A 20,508-nucleotide genomic window follows, 5' to 3' on the forward strand; every position below is an offset into this window, starting at 1 on the left:
TGAGGTGCTGCTTCACCAAGACAATGCACTGTGTCATAAGTCAGTGAAAACGATGGCAAAAATCCATGCATTGGGCTTCTAATTGGTTCCTAATCCACCGTATTCTTCAGATCTGGCTCCCAGCGACTATTTCCTGTTGAGATCTCAAAAGGATGCTCGCTGGGATGAAATTTTCGTCGAATGAAGAGGTGATCGCCGATAATGAGGCTTATTTTGAATGATATGAGGCTATAATGTAATAAGGAATTCAAACACGTAATCCTATTCATGTTAGAAGGATTGTGTCACGCAGTGTTACTAAGACTCTTTTATATCATATTATAGGCAATTATAATATTACAGGTACCTAGGTAATATAAAAATTGAACAGTATTAAGTAACGTATGGATGGTTCAATCCTCAAAGAATAGAGTCTCCATCTGCGCCGCGTCCAAATACTGGAAGTTCCCGGCGTTGACCTGCTGGATCTGTTCTTCGATCGACTTCAGTTTCTTCATCTCCTCCTTGATCTTGCCGGTCTGTTCGTGATGCCAGATCTTCAGCACGTTGACGGCCTTCTCCCTCGACACCGAGTCAAGTTTCTCCATCGATTCGACGCCCGCAGCCTTCTTCAGATTCTCCAATTCCTCCTGGGCCGCCGCCGAGGTAATCGACGGCACGTCGTCCGCCTGTTTCTCGCCTAGTTTCTCCACCAGGTCGGCGTAGTTCTTAGAGAAAGGAAAGGTCTGAACCACTACGGTTTTCGAGCCGAATGCTCCGTCCGCATAGTGGGAGGAGTCGTTTATTTTATCCATCTGAGAGAGCTGCTTGGCCATGCCAGCATATTGCTCGATGAGCTGGTCCTCGATGACCTCGATACAGAGCTCGACGTCCTTGGGTCTCTCCCCGCTTTTCGAGTAGATGGTTTTGAGGAAAGCCAACGCCCATTGAAGCTGCACGATGCCCAAGGGTGAATCGTACGTCTCGTTGGAGAACACCATCCAGATGACGGCTATGGTGTGATCTAGGAGTAGATGGAAGGGGGGACTTTTCGCCACCACATTCTTGACATGGGTTGGTTTGGGGGCCGGGGGGAGACGGAAGGTGTAGGGCATGGGGACGTAATTGGCTTGTTTCTCGGGAATAGTCGGCAGGGACGACAGGCAGTTGACCCAGTTTCCCTGTTTGCTATGCATGGGAAAGGGCTTACCGATTCGAACGTGGATCTTGTTGATGGTGAACGAAGTGCCTTTCTCTTGTTTGTTGGAAGTGTCGGTTTGTTGTTCCGCATTGCTGTCGTCGGCCATCTTTAACTACAACGAATTTAGCTAGTTTTCAATTATACTGGATATAGTCTATACGCGTTTTATGTGAACGTCATTGTACTGACAGTAACAGTAAAAATTGATAGAAACACATATGCCTGAATGACGTTGGCATAGATATCTAATATATATTTCAATTCTAGGTAAAATTATATCATTCTTCTAATCTAAATCACTATCATAGAGTAACAGGTCAATTGAAATGTCCTCTGCCTATAACCAAATGTTGATGGGACCGATGGGCTATTAACATAATGCCCTTCAAGGGTGATACACTAATTATAGCAACCTCCTTCCAACTGTTCAATACCATTTTTGTAGTACGATTTCTCTTTTGCTTCGAAATAGGCCTCAGTTTCGTCGATCACCTCTTCATTCAACGAAAATTTCTTCCCAGCGAGCATTCTTTTGAGATCTGAGTACAGGAAATAGTCGCTGTGGGGCAGATCTGGAGAATACGGTGGATGGATGGATTTTTGCTTTCGTTTTCACTGACTTGTGACACGGTGCATTGTCTTGGTGAAGCGGCCTTTCTTTTTCTCCAAATGCGGTCGTTTTTGGCGATTTCGTCTTTCAAACGGCCCAATAACGCTTTGTAATAGTCGCTGTCAATGGTTCTTTTTCAAGGTAGACAATGAACGTTATTCCATGCGCATCCCAAAATACAGACGCCATAAACTTGTCAACCGATTGTTGCGTTTACTCGGATGATTATCGATTGGACTTCGAAGTGAAATGGTGGAGCCATGTTTCATATCATTTCATCCATTGTCACATATCGACGCAAAAACTCGGGTTTATCACTCTTAATCATCTTCAAACACTACTCCGAATCATCAACTCGTCGTTGTTTTTCATCAAAATTGAGCTCGCGCAGCACCCACTTTACACGGAGCTTTCTCATACCCAAATATTCGTGAATAATATGATGTACACGTTCTGATACGTATACAATTCTTTATATAAAGCATTTTTGTTGTCCTATATATATATATATATATATATATATATATATATATATATATATATATATATATATATATATATATATATATATATATATATATATATATATATATATATATATATATAGGAATACAACAGAAGAAAACATGAAAACATTACCCACATTTTAAAACCAATATATGTCCAAATGAGCCAATGGTAAAATTACATTAAAGGTAAATGTCATTATACTACATGAAAAGTTTGTGTTACTCTTTAAAAAGTTATTTGTACACTGCCATTAATTCAAAATTCAATTTACTTAATACAAATATTGGTCAAGATACTTATAATTATTATTTTGGCTTAAGGCTTATTAACCGAGATAAACTTTTCAACAAAGATGTTAATAAAATACAATATAATAAAATACAAATATAGAATATTAAAGAATATTAATAGAAAATAGTAACTATAATAATAATATAAATAGAAAATAATATAATACAAGTTGTAGACCAACAAGATGAGCTTGATTTTACAGACAAGCGATTATCGTGCTTGTTTTGTTATTTTGTTAATAGATGCTTAAGCTGTCTTTTGAACTTCTTGATTTTACTATAATAGAAGCATAGCAGTAATTTTGATATATATCATTTTAATTTTTTATTATTGTATTATTTCTTGGTATGTTTTTCTCTTCCTCCTCCTCTATGTCCTTCTCTTTTCGATTAAGGAAAAAGAGCTATAACAATTTTGATTATATTTGCCATGAGATATGTTATGTTTTCAAATAGAATGCAGCCATTTTAATATCCACATTTAGTTAATTTTTATTTTTATATTTATAGTTCATTATTGTTCATTTTTATACTTTATATACATTCATTATATATCTATATTTTAGTTTCTTGATATTGTATAATATTTGCATGTGTATAGAAATTAATATTAATAAATAGTTTGGAAAATCACATTTTAGTTTTATTTGAAATTTAATTGGTCAATAGAATGAGACTTGTTAGAGGTTAGTCACGTGATGCGTATGAAATCGTCGACCAATGAAATGCTTTCCTAATAAAATATTTTCATTACAGGTGCCTGTAGTGGTGATTCAAACTAACCAATGGTTATATAACTATGATTAGAATAGGTTTGGTAGTATAAAGGTAAAACTTGTTTTTGAATAGAAGTAGTACTTGTAGCACGTCTTGCATTATATATTAGTTTTATTTGAATTTTATAACAATTTTCAGTGTATAAATTTCCATATCTGTATCAAATAATCACATTTGTTTCAAAATTATTTAGATATTGTTGCAAAAAAAAAACATTTTACATTATGTTCTATTAGTTAATGTTTATAACAAGCACTTTACTGATTCTGTCTAATTTATATTAGACGACCAGAAAGCAAATAATATTAACCGATGCTCAAACATTCATTTAATTTAAATAAATATATTGTAATATATCGAACCGGTAATAATATAATTCATAGACCTCATTAAAATACTTTATAGTAATGCCTTTAGATTACAAGACATTTGCAAGTAATTCCAAGAAATTTAAATAGCTAGGGATTTTTTAGATATAAGTGTAAATGAAGAAGAAAAAATTGCAACTATTAATTATGGAGTTTTAGTAAAATTCATTAAACTTTTACAAATATAGGTAATTGCACAGATGTCGGCAAAAATGTTAGAACTATTATGAGCAGTATTCGTTAAAATTAATTAGTGAATTATATAACTCGATGTTATTTGATTTTAGCTAAAAATTACATAATATTTCATACGGAAATATTACGATTTTTATACATATATAGTATTAGTGTCTACTACATTTTTAGTATAATAGTATATGGTCGTATCAGTCACCTGAAATATTTTAAATGATTATAAAATTCTACCATAACAAAATTTAAATATTTTTTATTATTATTTAATTATTACGTTGTTACTAGTCGTGTCCGACTAACCTACAATTTGTCTTTATGATAACTTAAATCTAGGTATATAACCAGAAGGACCCACCGGCCTTATCTCAGTCTCTGGTGGAATAATGTTTATACATGCCACTGCTGTATTTTTTATTATATGCACCTCATTACACAACACTACACAAGATCAGATGGTTTGATTCTTTTGAGTCTGTGCCCTGTTCTGGTGGTATCCAAAAGCTATAATACTTTATAATATTATTTTTCCTCATACCCCCTTGCAATTCTCTGGATTTCTTGACTGACTGTGGGTATCTGAAGGTCTCGATGTAATTAGCCATATAGTATTTGGATGCCCACAATACCTCTCTAGACTTTGTTCTAAAAAATTTATATTTTATTTATATTACTTTTTGCAGAACATCCCCATAATTGAACTCCGTTTGTCCATATAGGTTTCAGTAGTAGCTTATATAATTGCATTTCATTATGTACTGATAATTGTGATTTTCTTACAATTAGCCAGTGCAGTTTCCTATATTTCAATTCCAGTTCTGTTCTTTTCTTCTTTATATGTTCCTTCCAGCGGAGTTTTGCATCAAGATTCATTACCAGGTTTTAGCGTTGTTTCTATATGGAATGATAGTATTATTTAATGTTATGCTCGTACGGTCTGTTTATAGATGAACTGCACATGTAGAGATTTACTTTCATTAGTTCGTATTTTCCATTGTGTCCAATTATTTATATGTTCCCTTGCCTGTTCTAATTTTTGTCTGGCTTCTTCACTATTGTCTCCGACAGCTATAATCGCAGTATCATCAGCAAATGTAGCCATCGTATTATTTTTCATTTGTGGTATATCACAAGTGTAGAATAGATAAAGCATTGGTCCCAGTTCACTTACTTGTAATACACTTGCTTTAGCTTCATTGTAGAGCAAGCTTCTTCTTGTTTGATTCTAAATATTCTGGTTGTAATGTACGATTTTAATAGTTCGGTGTGTTGTTTTGGTAGCATTTTTCATAGTTTATGAGCAAGGGCTTCATGCTAAACCTTATCGAAGGCTTGTGCTAGATCTAAGAATATAGCTGAGAACACTTTTTACTTTCGTAGGCTTTTTCAATAACATCTGATATTTTGTGGACCTGGTCAATTGTTGAGTGCTTGTTAATAAACCCAAACTGGTGTGTTGGTATTAGTTTTTTTTCTCTACGAACAATTTAAATATAACTGAAATGCTTGCTAAAATGTCATCTTTTTGAACAAATAATCACAGAGAATTCAATGAAGTGACTCTTCATAATTCAGATGCTCTATTTAAGTCCTATATAACAGATTGCATGTATTTTGATCGCAGGCGATGTAAGAATTAAATTCGATAGTTTTGACATTTTTTTGCATAAATAACAGTTACTCCATTTAGTAGTATTGAGTTAATTTTATGGAATGTTAAAAATTGCATTTTCGACAATATTTTACTTATTTCACTTGAAGAAATCTGCAGCCGAAACCCATCAAACAGTTTTGATGATTTTGTTCCATGCCCAAAGGATTATTTCAAATCATATAATTCCAGTATACAGTTAAAATAGATTTATATAAATTATTAACTGAAATACCACCAAGATTTGTTTTAGATTTATTAATGGAGGCATTGGAAAAATCAAAGAATATATATTTTATTTAATTTTTATTATAAAAAGTTAACAGTATGTACAAACAAATCAACAATAACAAAAAAAGAAACAGAGAATGTTTCCAGTCTTATGAAATTAAGAGTAAGGTATAACGTTTAACAGCAACCCATCAAAGAAAAACTTTATCAAAAGAAAAATATGGCAGATGGCGATCAGATCTAGTGTACGTCACCAAGTGGTTGCCATCCTCCGGTTTCCGCGCCTCCAGAATAACTTTGTTCTTCCAGAGCTCTGGCATCATAAGAACTGGCAGAAGCACCGCCTCCGATTCCAGCGTCGTAACCTTCGTTGGCGGGCAGGTCGACGCCGCTTTCTTGTACCCCGTATCCGTTACCTTCCAGGGCTTGGTGACCACCGAAAGAACCTCCGAATCCGCCGCCGAGTCCTCCTCCAAGACCCTGACCACCATCTCCAGAACTGATTGGGACCGGGTAAGGTTTAGGGACCTCCACCGGGTATGGGACCTTCTTTTCTAGTACTTGGGTGACGGGATAAGGGACTTTCACGTATTTGGTCTCCACGACAGGGTAGGGCTTGTCCACTGGAACGGGATAGGGTTGTGGGACGGGTATTTTCACCGGGTAAGGTGATGGAATGGTGATCTTGCTGTCTCTGCTGATTTTGATCTCATCTCCGGGAACGTGACCCTTGGCGTATTCGCCCAGATCGATGATGTTGTAGTTGGGGTAGGAGATGCCGCCGTAGCTCTCGATGTCCGGGACGCCGTCCAGCTGGACCTGGCCGCCGGACGAACCGCCACCGCCACCACCGTAAGAACCTCCTCCATAGGAACCTCCGCCTAGGCCACCGATTCCGCTGGGCAAAGCCTTTGCTGTTGCTAAACAGCAAATTGCTATCACCGACGCCTGGGGACAGATACGAGAGCGTTGAGTTCGGCTCGAAAAAGAAAGTCGCGCCGAAATGGCGTGGTCGATGAAAGGGAATGGAAGATAATTGAGTGAAAGTAAGTGTTTTAATGGAATCTTAACAAAAAATTAATATAGCTTACTATCTTTGACAAAAAAATACATTCTTCTTGTGTTCTGATAAACTATTGCAAAAAAAATAAAGCATCTGCATACTATATTATTTATAAGATCAAATATTATTGAAAAAAATCCTAATAGAGCAACCACTTGAAAAAATTGCTTATCATTAAAAGAAAATTGTTAAAAATATATAAAATACATATAAAAACTAACGTCTAATATAATATATAGTTTGAATTTCTGGAAAACAAAATAATTTTTTAAAACAACCTAAGTTTCATTCATAAATTCATTAAAACAACAGTAAATAACAGAAAGAATATATAGGCCCTAATGATTTTGTTAAATATTAGCGTTGTTGTTATCATGTTGATAGATATTGATTAAAATATATAATGTAATATTAAATATAATAATAAATACAATCGTTACAAATTGTTTGCAAGATAAATGTATGAAATATATATATATAATCTATAATATATTTGAATTGTGAATATATTAATAAGCCCAAGTTTTTCTAATTATGCCTACAATAATTGTGTTTAAAAGAAAATATTAAGAAAATATTGCCTTTACTCATTTATAAAGATTTATGAAAATCTAACATATAAAAGTATTTGAGACCAAAATGGGGTTACAAATTTTTATATTTTATAATAATTGATACCTTTCTATTAACCAGGTTTAAGGGAAGTAAAATACGTGAAAATTTCAATAGTTACTATAAATTTAAGAGAAATGGTAAAAATTAAAAAAAATAAGAACATAGTTTTACAAAATTAATATTTTTATAATTATAACTACCCTTCTGTTAATAAGATTTCGTTGAAGACAATTCCTTGTTAAATGGTTGGTATATATAAAGAAAAATATCAAACAGAATAATTAAAAATTGTTGAAAATTTTGGTAAAAAATAAATTAATAAATTTAAAAGGTTAACAGTTAAAGGGTTCGTAATGAATTGGTAGTTTTCTGTTGAATTTAAGGAATATCTCATGGACAAATATCAGTACTAAATAATGTTGTAAAGAAAACAAGATATGTTAAAGCTTGAAACAATGATTTTAGTTTTGATATAGTGACATTTTAATGTAACAGTGATACTACTTAAAGACATTAAATGATTTTGTTGTTTTTTAATAAAAAATTCCTTCAAAAAAATTGCGATTATACTGCGAGTACTTGAACGAAACAATGTCGGTTAAACAAGCGACGATCGGTCGGATGGTCGATGGTACTTACAAAGGTATTCATGATTATGTACACACACCGAGAAGAAGTTAGACTGAAACTGACTAATAAAATAACAGGAAACAACTATTTATATTCAGCGGAACCAAAAGTCGCGGACTTCGTTTGTTTTCCTGTTACCGTAAGAAATGGTTACTTTCTTCGGCTAAGTTCACTGCTACAAAAAGTTGAGACACACGTCACACGGTCCGTTCTCTGATATAATACGGTTTAAACGTAACACGGATCAGTGGCGGCTGTATTGGTTGTAGTTTTAGGTGTTAATAATTATTATATTTTAAGTTTTTTGTTGATATTCGAATTATTAAATTTCCCAGAAGTGACACAAGATGAGATATACTTTTAGCGAAGATACTAGAGTATTTGCTAAAAGAACAAATCAAGTTAATAGTTGCAAAAATATATTTATTCTTTAATATAATTTCTTAACACTAGGGTATTACAAATATCTCCGAAATGTCTGCCAAATACATTTTTGCAATTTCGACAATGTTTAATTTTTTTTTAAATTTACTTATTACATTGTTTTGTTTATTTTCGCAAAAAGTTTGCATTCATGTCTCCTTGCAATTCTTTTGATTTCCTGAGTCTGATCTGAAAGTCTCGGTGAAGTAATCAGTTTTGTAGTATCTCATTACATTTACGAGACTGCTCAAGACTTAGTCCTGGAAAACTTGTGTTATATTTATATCTACCATTTTAATATATAATTTCTTAGCTGTTAAACTTTTATGGTCAACGATTCAGTCACTGCATGCTACAGTAAAATATTGCAAAGTTAAATTTTGTTTATTTGGTTACGTTTTTATGGAAGAAGAACTAGCAATCGTCAATATTTTCTGCGGTAAACGAACTACATATTTTTGGTAATATTTCTTTTAATGCATTTAAAATCGGACCTTATGTTAAACTCTAAATGTTTAGTATAGATGACTTTCAAAATTCAAAATTAAATCCTTTTTAAATAAATTGTAACATGTGATAAAATAAATCTAAAAATTCGAATCATGCCCATTTATCCTAAAGCGTTATTCTTGGACTTCTTGTAATATATGAAACACCTATTAGACTGAGCAGTTAGCTATATAAATATATATAATAAAGGAGATAATTAGAAGTAAAATATGTAATAACTATTTAAATCCAAGAGATATGAGATAATGACATTCAAATAATTCTTTAAAGTTCTGATTAAAATCTTGCAGTGAATATAATCAGGATTGTATTATTCAGGAATATATCTTCTCCAGTCTAGAATATATGAAACATTAATTATAAAAACAACAATTTTATATTGAAGGACGTAATTATAATTAGTAATAGTCAGAAGAATGGATGTTTGGAAGAATTATCTAGAAAAAATGATAAAATATTCAATGAGAAATAACGAAAATGTTTCAAAATCGGAACATTTACTCAATATCTTGATATTTATGCTAATATTTTTCTAAGATATTCTTTGAAATCTCAAGTTAAGTTCAAAAAAGTCCAAGGGGATGTTTTTTGCTATAATTCATTCAAATTCTGATTTATAGTAAGACAATAGTGGCAGTAAAATTTAATCCATATATATATATATATATATATATATATATATATATATATATATATATATATATCATTTATATTGTCATTTATGCGAGATATCAACCTTTTGAAATTGTGGATACCAAACCACTTTTAGGGTGGCATTTTTATGGATAAAGGGACCAACAGTAGCCAACAAAGAAGAATGGCAAGATATAATTTCATGAATTTTGACTGATATTGATGTTTTGATAGTTTACCAGTTACTTACTCAAAAACACGACTGTACCAAAGTAAAAAAGACTACATAATTTTTAGCTAATGTTTTATTCAATAAAATTCGACTATTTTTCAAAAAACATAAATCATGTATAATTAAATAGCCAGTCTAATATTTAGCAAACCAAGGAACAATCGATGTACTATTTCGCAGACGTCGATTATACAACTCTAGTATAAATCACAGCCTGAAACACATTAATTTCGATATGATAAAATATTTCGGCTGTACACAACCTTTCTTCAGTGGATTCCGTCGTGTGAAAAACAGGAAACAGTTATATAACCCCAGTGATGCACCACAACAATGAAAGAGAGAGTTAATTGGTCTTAGAACAATCGCCTGTTTTAAGAACGAGAATAATATGTATTAAATTTTTGTTTTTTTCTTTGTCAGAACGATTAAAACTATTATAAATGAAACGCATCTGCTGCCACGCCAATGAATATCGATAAAAATATAAGACAATATATTAAAATTGGATCTTATAAAGTAAAAGTAATCTCAAACGCGTCTTTTAACGACACAACGTTGAATTTCATCGAGAGGTCGACTTAATTTTTCTTAATTTATTCGAGATATTGTTGCTAAATTAGAATGTTATATATTGATCATATGTTGGATCATTATTATATAATATTATTGGAAAAATACACACAAACATTTGTTTTTTTAATGCTCCCATATGGCATTTCATAATATTGGTAATTTTTGTATACTGAGAGAGTATTATTTAATGAGTAATATTAATTTATGAGTAATAGCAATAAAACTGTTCATAGATACATTTCAAGTGTTATAATAAAGGTTTTAAAACATGTTTTAATTGTCATATAACTTTTTCTTTAAATCCAATAAATTTTTTCACGATGTGGCAACCATTAAGAAAAAGTTGATGCTTTATAAATAGGTAAAACCAGCATCATGCTTGGATGCAAGTGAATGTTAGTTTAAAATTATTGAAAAATTTTGACTCTACCAGAAATAACAGTTAAAATAAGATAATTATCTTTAATTTAGCATGTTTCTGATTATTTTACTATTACTTAAAAATATCTGTTTTGTCTCAATATTGGACTGAGGACTTTGAATATTAATAGTATTTCGCCAGTTATTTTGTTGTTTTTAATTTGCCTAATTAACAGATTTAATTAAATATTTATGTAGGTCTGCTATGTAGGTGATTTAAATTGAGATGTGAAAGTATTTTATGACACTGTGTGTACGCTGATTGTGAATGCGTGTGTCGAAAATGTTGTATGCAAGGCCCTTATACGATCGATGTTGAATTTTCTTAAAAATATACTGAATTATTTCTTATTTCTCAATCTGTATGTTCATTAGATATCATATTTCTTGTTAAAAATATTTTCTATGATATTTTTGTGGTGTTAGATCGGATACATTTTATCAATTAAATATGGAAAGTATCTTGAACAAAGTGTCGCTGCTTTATATTGTGTGACATTGAAAACATTACGTTCATTTTTTTACTGTAATAGGGTAGAAATATTATAAAAAAATATTTATTATTGAAGTATTATTATAATTACTAAGATCATAGTAGAAATACAAACAAATGTTATTAAACACTGTCTTCACTTATCGTTTTCCAACAATTATTTCTGCATTCCATCAATTGTTTATGTCCGAATTTTTTGGCATACTTCGACTTTAGTATGTTATTTATAAGATAAATTAGATAAATCGTCATCATAATTGTCTACAATTTGATATTTATATTAGACCCTTTTTGAAAATTATTCTTCAATCGTAAGTCAGCTAAAATAGATTTTGGTACCAACAGTACGGAAGACAATCGAAAAAAAGGTATAGGGATTTATGAAGGCAAATCAGTCAAGTTTGTATAGCCTATATTTGATAGTGAAGCCAGCATGTATGTTTACGTATTTTAATGTTATTAAGCGGTTATACAGCGGATGTTTGCGACCTTTGAATATATAACACTTTAAAAAAATGGAACTGTTTGGCATTGATAAAGGAGGGGGTAGCGTATTGAAGAATATGAAGCACAAAACAAAATCAGGACTACAAATAGAAAGAAAATCAATAAATTCAGGTTTATACTGTCCAAAGTGTGCTCAGTGATAGTACGATCACCTTTTAGATGAATTGTGTGAATAGAACTATTGAGATCCAGTGTCCCACAATTGTTAAGATGCATGAAAATTGTATTAATGACAAATCAACTGACAAATTTATTGATGATACTTTTAAGATGCAGATGTATTTGATAGGGATATCAAAAAGTTAATTTTATATGGCTAATAGTAACTACAATGCAAATAAAAAATTTAAATTATATAAAATTGATAGTGGATATTAAATTTTCTTAAAGTCTTGTTGGAATAAAAAGTGTATCCGATATTGTGCAAAAATGGTTAAATAATGTGGAAAATGTTGAAGTCTATTTTAATAATAACCTTGTAAATTTATAACACATGTAATTATTACAAACATATTATTCATCAAGTGCTTTTACAAAACTTGAGTTTAGACATGCTTTAACACATTTACATCTCTTAAATATCTAATTAGTTGTACAACATGGATTTTAAGCTATCTCTGCTTGGTTTTTTTATATTAATTTATTTTACTGACAATACTTAAGGGTCATACTTTATCTATATACAAGTATTCCTCGAAATGCTTCTCTTAAAAATATCACACTGTTTAGCCTATTAAGTATCAGTTACCCTTAATTTGAGATTTATCTATTTATATCTGGAAACAAGATATTTCACAGTATTAGCTTTCTGTTACCTAATCATTATGGAACTTGATTAACACTCTTCGAAGGCTTGAATTAATATATATTTTTCTGTTTATCGTTTGATCATTAAGCAGTGTTAGAAGTTATGGCAAATCTTGTATGAATATATGCTGACTTCTGTTCACTTGTAAAGCTAAACTATTCAAAACTAACCGTCGTAACTGAAACAAAAATTATTAGGGTCTCATATACACCACAAATAAAACCTAAATGAGACCTAGGCTTTTAGCTCGAACGACAAAAAAACAAGATATAAAGATGATTTGAAGAACTGTAGGTTCTAAGAACTAAACGTAAATGAAAGCCGGAATATTACCTCAACCAATAATACCCATGGAAGCATCAGAATTAACATATATCGTCACTCATTATATATCGTCAACATTTTAAGAAATCTGTTTTTAAGTTAAGGAAGTATTTATAAACATATTTTCTAAATATTACAATAATGGGCTACAAATTATTTGCTAAGGTTATACCGGAAAACAAATTCTACTTGATGAATCCAATAGTTCCGATATGATTGCCTGCAAGAGATCATTATCATTGGACAGATCTCATTGTAACCTCTCACAAAGGAGAAGGTAGTACTACAGCGATTTAGATTACGAGATTTAAGTTTATTTGTAATCTTTTTTTTTACCATGATTTAGTACTGGTAAGAACTGAAGAATATCATCATTTATCAGTGCTATGGCGAAGAAAGAACAAGTCGTATGTATTATATATATTTTTATTTTATTTTGCATTACATATACGTACATGGGTAATTTTTAGAGTGATAGTAAACTATAAATTTTAAAAAATTCGTAAATTTGAGTTATTATATATTATAATATTTATTATGATCACCTGGAATATAATCATTTCAATATTAATGCTTGTTGTGGGTCTTTTAAAAAGTTATTTAATATTATTTGGTTCATATCCGGCAATTATTCTCAAAATGTTTTAAAAAGTATCCCATGATTTTATAAATAGAAAATGTAGTGGCTTCGGCTTTCAGTTAAAAAATAGCTGAAGGCTCTATAACTTAAAAAATAGTACAAAATAACAGTGGTATAAATTAATCTACATAATACGCATATCTTTGATGATTGTTCATAAAATTGTATGTCTTAATCTAGTAAAACTGTTCTGAGGATGCAAATGTTCATTACAACTAACTAATAATTAATAAATAATTCAATAGAGAGCAATAATAGTGATTCACATCTGACTATTCATCTTAATTTGCATTTGTTTTACACAAAAGTCGGTATTTTTTTATAAATATAATTTATAATCTCCTTTAACCAATTATGACTTTATCTGAACTGGACCTACAATTCAACGTAGTCTCCGAACCACGGTCCTCGGTATTAAGCCTACTGATTGGCGAGTGACCAACTTAGAAGACATCCCAGAGGACATTCGGCACTCTTACCTAGGACAATCACAAATATCAAAAAATCACAAACATAAATTTACAACAATGTTGCCTGTTCTGTCGCATTTACTACTGCGCCAACCAGGCCGGCTGTGGGTACTTTTATATATTTTGGTTGTTTTAGAATTATTTTGTTTCCAATAAGGGAATTAAAATGAAAATATCTAAATACATATAAAATTTTATACCTATTTTGATAATGGAATTGTTCATATATCTGAGAATATGTTTTCTATTAAGTTTATTTATAACAATATCTCGTATTGTGTGTAGTAAATATTATTATAAAGTAAATAACAAACATGTTCTACAAATAAGTTGTGTTATGTTCAAAAATAGTAACAATGTTTAACTGTCACTAAAAATAGTTATGGTTTTAGCAGTTTATGATAAACTATAACACATGGGTTGAAAAGCTCCGGGCGCAACAGAGAATACACGTTTTTTTTTTATTCAAAATTAGCTTTATTCGTTAATGTAATGCCCATCAAGATCCACACAATCATTTCAATCTAATTCCACTCTAGCATTTCAATACCACTTTTGTAGAACGATCTATCCGGAGTGAAATGATGGATCCATGTTTCGACCGTTGTCACATATCGATGCAAATTCCGGTTTGTTATGTTTCAATTTGGCCAAACACTGCTCAGAATCATTAACGCATTATTGTTTTTGGTAAACAGTAAGCAAACGCTGCACCTACTTTGAACAGAGCTTTCTCATAATCAGATACTCATAAAATATAAAACCAACACGTTCTTTTGGTCGCTTTACGATGTTAATTAACTTACGCAACTTCACTTTCGATCATTCACAACGATTTTGTGGATTGTTTTGGTGTTTTCCGGAGTTACCATCACATTTGGACGTCTACTATGTTCTGCATTATTCGTGTCTCTACGACCACGTTTGATTTGAAGCTTTATTTTGACGATTATAAAACTAGCGACATCTATGTGTTAGGCCTTGGAATTTTCAGCCCATGTGTTAGATAATCTTCAATGTTGTAATGTTTCTTTACCTGCCTGAGGTACTTTTGATTATTTGAGAAGCTTAAAATAATAAAGTTATTAATATATTTATGATAAAAGAGCAAAATTGTTTTTGTTACCAATAAAAATAGTTTTGGGTTTTTATGATGTGTTTACTGTATATAAAAGAGAATGTTTTCATCAATAAATATAAATACATTTCCTTGCTGTAGCTAAACCGTTATGTAAACGTTAAAAGAATCTCCATATATTGCTGTATGTTACAATATATAACAGTATTAATGGTAATATGACATTTTACTTACATTTTATTGTATTTATTCCAAGACCAATTTTCCTGGCACTAATCTCAATGATAATTAGTCAGGATTAACAGACACATAGGCAAATAAATGACAGCCTACTCGATATACTTTATTTCGTTCCCAAAACAGACATAATATGAGAAAATAAAAAGCTAAAATGCCAGTTATGTATATTAAACGTAACACAGTCCGTTAGCAAACAAAAGGTAAAAAACTCGGATAGTGTTACAGAATGTCTGTTTTTTTTTTCGCCATTATTAAATCATATTAATTAATTGTTTCCTTTATGTAGTAAGATAATAATTAAATCGTGCCGGTGCGCAGATGTCGTTATGTTAAGTACTTCGCGTACGGTATGTCTGCCAGTAGAACAGCAAGTAGATTTCTTCTTATGTAATATGACAACGATATACATGTATTTAATATAATTATATAGACGAAATTTCATAATAACTGATAAACACTATATAATTTCTGCGTTTTAACTATGCTAAATTGCTGAAAATAATTAACATTTGGTTTAGAATGTTTGAATATACATTATTTTATTGTGGATTCAAATAATTCTACTTAGTTGCTGTTAAATGTAGTTAATATGATCAAATATCAGTTGTCAAAGTACCACAGCAAGATATTTACGCAATTAAATTCACTTAGATAGAGATAAACTCGTTTGTTCTGTCCATTATTTGGATTCATGAATATATTGAATTTAGTACCATATAGTCAATGTTAATGCATATCAAATATTTCGAGGCAAAATTGTTTTTCTTGGTTTTTATATCTTCTCTGGTCACCTTTTGTGTTTTGAGTTTTATGCTTGTTTCGATTATTTAATGATTTTTTGGTAAATTTGAGTTGTTTTTACCAAATTTCCACTTGTCTGGGTCTTTTCCTGGCCGTTCTCAAGCTTTTGACTGTGAATACATTTCTTATTGTGACCCATATTGTTCATTCTTTATCAGACTTCGTGTTCTTTTATTTGACAATATTTTTTAAATAGATATTGAAACATCTAAAAACCCATGAGGCTGATGGGTCGCACAGAAAATAACATGAACGTCAGTCAGAAATCTAAATATCACGAACAAACAGTTTCATATTAGAACCAATTCTGAAGATCTACGTTGAGACTTCCGAAAACAAAAGACAGACGTTTAAGAAAATATTTTTTTTATTCAAAGACAGTAGGTATAAATAAAAAACAAAATATAAATTAGCTTAAATGAGATGTTGAGAGTACGAGGATGTACGAGATGGTAGAGGTTAAATACTGATGGGTGATGGACAGTCGCCGTTAATGACCACCAAAATCGTGACCGCCGAAATCATGGCCGCCTCCAAAACCGCCTCCGAAACCTCCTCCGAAACCACCACCGAATCCACCTCCGAATCCACTGTCGTGACCTTTAATCAATATTGGTACTGGTTTCTCCACCACGACTGGTACTTTGACTGGGTATGGTACTGGTTTGTGTACTGGGTATGGTACTGGCTTGGGTACTGGTACTGGATGTGGTACGGGTACTGCCACCTTGACTGGTACTTTGACGGGGTATGGTACTGGTTTCTCGACTGGGTAAGGTACGGGCTTATCGACGGGCACGGGGTATGGTTTGGGTACTGCTACGGGGTACGGCCTGTCGACGGGTACGGTTATTTTAACGGGGTATGGTACGGGTACGCTCTTCTCGACGGTGACGGGGTATGGTTTGGGGACGGGTACGGGGATGGTCTTGGTGATGGTGATGTGCTTGATGTCGCCTCCGTGGCCGCCTCCGAATCCACCACCGAAACCACCTCCGAAACCGCCTCCGCCACCTCCTAAGTCGAAACCTCCGTGTCCGCCAAAGTCGCCGCCGCCATATCCCAGATCGAACAGGCCACGCTTCTCTTGTTTCTTCTCGGCTCCTTTGGTTTCGGGTTCCACGGCTTTTGGTTCCTCGGCTTTCTTCTCCTCGGCGTTAGCGAGGACTAAGAGTGCGAAGGTAACCAGGGCTATGTTCTGAAATACATGGAAGCGTTAAGAACTCACCGGCAATTATTCAAAAGCAGTTATAGCTAAATATTTCAATATTGCTGGGTACAAAGTTGAGTGAACAAAACAATGATCAGAATCACCAAAAATATCTATCAATACATTATTTACCATATAGCCTACCATAATAGAAGCTTTGTAATAAAGACTTCGTTATGCGAAGATATTCGAAGATGGGGTATACTTTGAATGAAAAATTTAAACTAAATTATTATTTATTAAATTATTCATTAAATTTTATTATTTTAATTTAATTTTATTAAAATTAGATTTATTAAAACAAAACAAAGGTAAATAGAACAAACTTTACCAGAAAAAGTAAGTGTTTTAAGTATATAGGGGTGTAAATAGTTGACCAAAGAACGCAGCAAAGGTACAATCAATAGAAATCAAGTATGTTATTGTATGAGTTATAATAAGGATCAAAATTAAAAATGAGAAAGAGTCGAAATTGGGAATCATAAGTAAAGTTAAGAAGACAAAGCAGAAACTGCACGATGGATGGAAAAAGAACTGACAAAAATGTTACCAAGAATTGGAAAAGGGTGAGCCAATCCCAACCATTAAGAATGCTATACTAAGAATAGTCCTCTATCTTTTTATCTTAGTATATTTATTGGATCCTATAGTTTATATATAACAGGTTATATGAGTAAAATATAATGTTAATGAAAACATTAGCACAAAAATTTAGCACACAAAGAATATAGCACGTAAAAACTAATGGATATAATGAATAAGATGTGATGATAGTACAAAAATATTTATAACAGAATTTTTTAAATGCTCTTTGGAGTACATTTATAAGATACAAATATTATTCAGATAAGTATTATATTTAGTTATAAATAAACCATTATTCATTGTATAATAATTATATATTAATAGTACTTTGGACATATTAGCTACTACTCTAGCTACTATTTACATTTGAAGTTGAATTTAATAGTTTGCTGGCTTTACTTTTCATTTAGTGCTTATTAGATTTATTAAATTATATGAATACATGGCAACATTTATGTTTCACATTTATACATTATTTATAAATATATTCAATTAAAAGTGATTCCTTCGGTGAAGTAAAATTATTTTTCCTTGTCTTCCTGGACTTATTAAATATTATAATCAATTTAAGGTTTTGAACCTAAACTATGTGAACATCTTTTTGTAATAATTATATTGATTTTATTTTAGCTATTTGGAACTATTGAATAACTTAAATAAAAATATATAACTTTCGTCCCTGTTTTATAATATGAATTGTTATAGTAACCGAAATCAATAAAATAATTAAATTTAAACAGACAAATAAAGATCTCTTCTTAATTTGTTAATTTGCTTGTGCTTGCTATTCAATTAGAATAATTTCATTTATGTTAGTTGTTGTTGAGTTTAAATTAAACTGAAAATGAATAAACGGTCTTTTTTTATGTAATGAAATTTCAATCGTATACATATATAAATAAGAATGATACATTAATATGAGTTTAGTTACACTATTTGCAAATATACTACAAAAATTGTACTATATTATATATTATTTTTTGTAAATGTATTAAATTTATAAATGTATTTAGTGTTCTCAGTAATTTTAAAGTTTCAACATAAACCATATTGATATATTTGAATAAACTTTTAACCAATATCAATTACATTTTTAAGATATATTACTAAATTAACTAATTGTTTTGAAGTAGTTAAATCTCCATATTTCTGTTATATGTTTTAAATATAAATATTTCAAAAGTATATGCTGCGTATACCTTTTTTAGGAGACATACTTTAGTTTGTTTTGTTAAACTACACTGATATATTTGAATATACTTTTAACTAATACCAATTACACTCTTAAGATAGATTAGTAATTTAATTACATTCAATTTATTATGTGTTTTTGTCAATGTAAAGGTTTAAACATAATTAATTATATTGATATGAAAAAAATAGTAAAATATAAGATATTTTTTTACTTTTATTTTTATTATTACATTCTTATCAATTATTTTGTTTTGTGTGATTTATTAAGGAGTTTCGTATTTTTGCCATAGATAACTGATATAATGATTATGAACAAATCTTATCGCCCTTATAAATAATACATTATATTTGAAATATTCTTTAATTTAGTGTAAATAAAGTATAATGGTATCACAATAATAGCAATAACTACATTTTATATTTTTTTGAAAATTATTTTTTTATATTAATTAAAAATATTAAAAAATTAAATTTTATTATACAAAACAAGGTTTTTAATAATTATTTTTGTATACTGAGATATAATATTACGAATTATTTTAAATAATTTAATTTAAATGGATATTTAGTAAAATACTGGTGCCGATTTCATTTATTTTCTGTAATATAAATAATTTTTAATGAAAATTATATGTTTCGGAATTATAGGATATTTATTAGAAAATGAAGTATTGTTATAAAAGTCCAAATTTTTAATGAGCATTTTGATAAATTAAGATATAATATTACGATTTATTTTAATTAATTTAATATAAAGGGACATTCGGATAAATACTGGTACTGGTTTTTTTTGTATTATAAACAATTTTTTTATGAAAATTATGAAAAATTTATTTAAAAAGTATATTTTGTTATATGAGACCAAAATTTTATTCAATATGCTTATCAATTAAGATATAATATTACGATTTATTTAATTAATTTAATTTAAAGGGATATTTAGACAGACACTGATACTGTTCAAGCTTTTTCTGTAATACTAACAACTTTTAATGGGAATTATAGGTTTCTGCCTTGATAAAATTTAAAAGGGGTTGTGACTTACTTGGAGATACATTTTGTGACAATCACGAGTTGAACGACTGTTGCCTTATGGACGCATTGATTCCGCTTTTATACAGACAGAGGAAAAGCCGAGCTTCGACACATTTTGCTTTCTATGGTGTGTGTGCGTGCGCCCCCACCTCAACCCCCTTTGCGTCTTGCAATAATATATGTCTAATTGCGGAAAATAAAGTTTTCAATGG

The 20,508-nt window shown here is 30.8% G+C and overlaps 2 protein-coding genes across 2 annotated transcripts; both read right to left on the minus strand.

Annotated features, from left to right (window-relative positions):
• Positions 1-294: 294 nt before the first annotated feature.
• LOC143205254 (uncharacterized) lies at positions 295-1,379 on the minus strand. Its single transcript, XM_076418438.1, has one exon. The coding sequence runs from the start codon at positions 1,284-1,286 to the stop codon at positions 393-395; it is 894 nt and encodes a 297-aa protein (XP_076274553.1). The 5' UTR covers positions 1,287-1,379; the 3' UTR covers positions 295-392.
• A 4,560-nt stretch (positions 1,380-5,939) lies between these two features.
• Positions 5,940-20,406, minus strand: LOC143204468 (uncharacterized). Its single transcript, XM_076417014.1, has 6 exons — positions 20,307-20,406; positions 16,764-17,470; positions 12,890-12,897; positions 8,272-8,292; positions 8,127-8,179; positions 5,940-6,757 (listed from the first exon to the last, which is right to left on the minus strand). The coding sequence occupies exons 1-6, from the start codon at positions 20,316-20,318 to the stop codon at positions 6,050-6,052; spliced, it is 1,509 nt and encodes a 502-aa protein (XP_076273129.1). The 5' UTR covers positions 20,319-20,406; the 3' UTR covers positions 5,940-6,049.
• Positions 20,407-20,508: the final 102 nt, after the last annotated feature.

This window comes from Rhynchophorus ferrugineus, unplaced genomic scaffold (assembly GCF_030347505.1).
Source record: "Rhynchophorus ferrugineus isolate W39M unplaced genomic scaffold, kcgeb_rfMv2 rfM11, whole genome shotgun sequence".
Classification (NCBI taxonomy): domain Eukaryota; kingdom Metazoa; phylum Arthropoda; class Insecta; order Coleoptera; family Curculionidae; genus Rhynchophorus; species Rhynchophorus ferrugineus.

What these genes read in the sequence shown, in the direction of transcription:
- LOC143205254 (XM_076418438.1), bottom strand. Translation starts at nt 1,286, where the DNA reads ATGGCCGACGACAGCAATGCGGAACAACAAACCGACACTTCCAACAAA.
- LOC143204468 (XM_076417014.1), bottom strand. An exon ending in AGTGAACTTAGCCGAAGAAA is followed by an intron (nt 8,180 to 8,271) that starts GTAACCATTTCT and finishes TTATTTTATTAG; the next exon opens with TCAGTTTCAGTCTAACTTCT. An exon ending in ACATAATCATGAATACCTTT is followed by an intron (nt 6,758 to 8,126) that starts GTAAGTACCATC and finishes ATCTGTCCCCAG; the next exon opens with GCGTCGGTGATAGCAATTTG.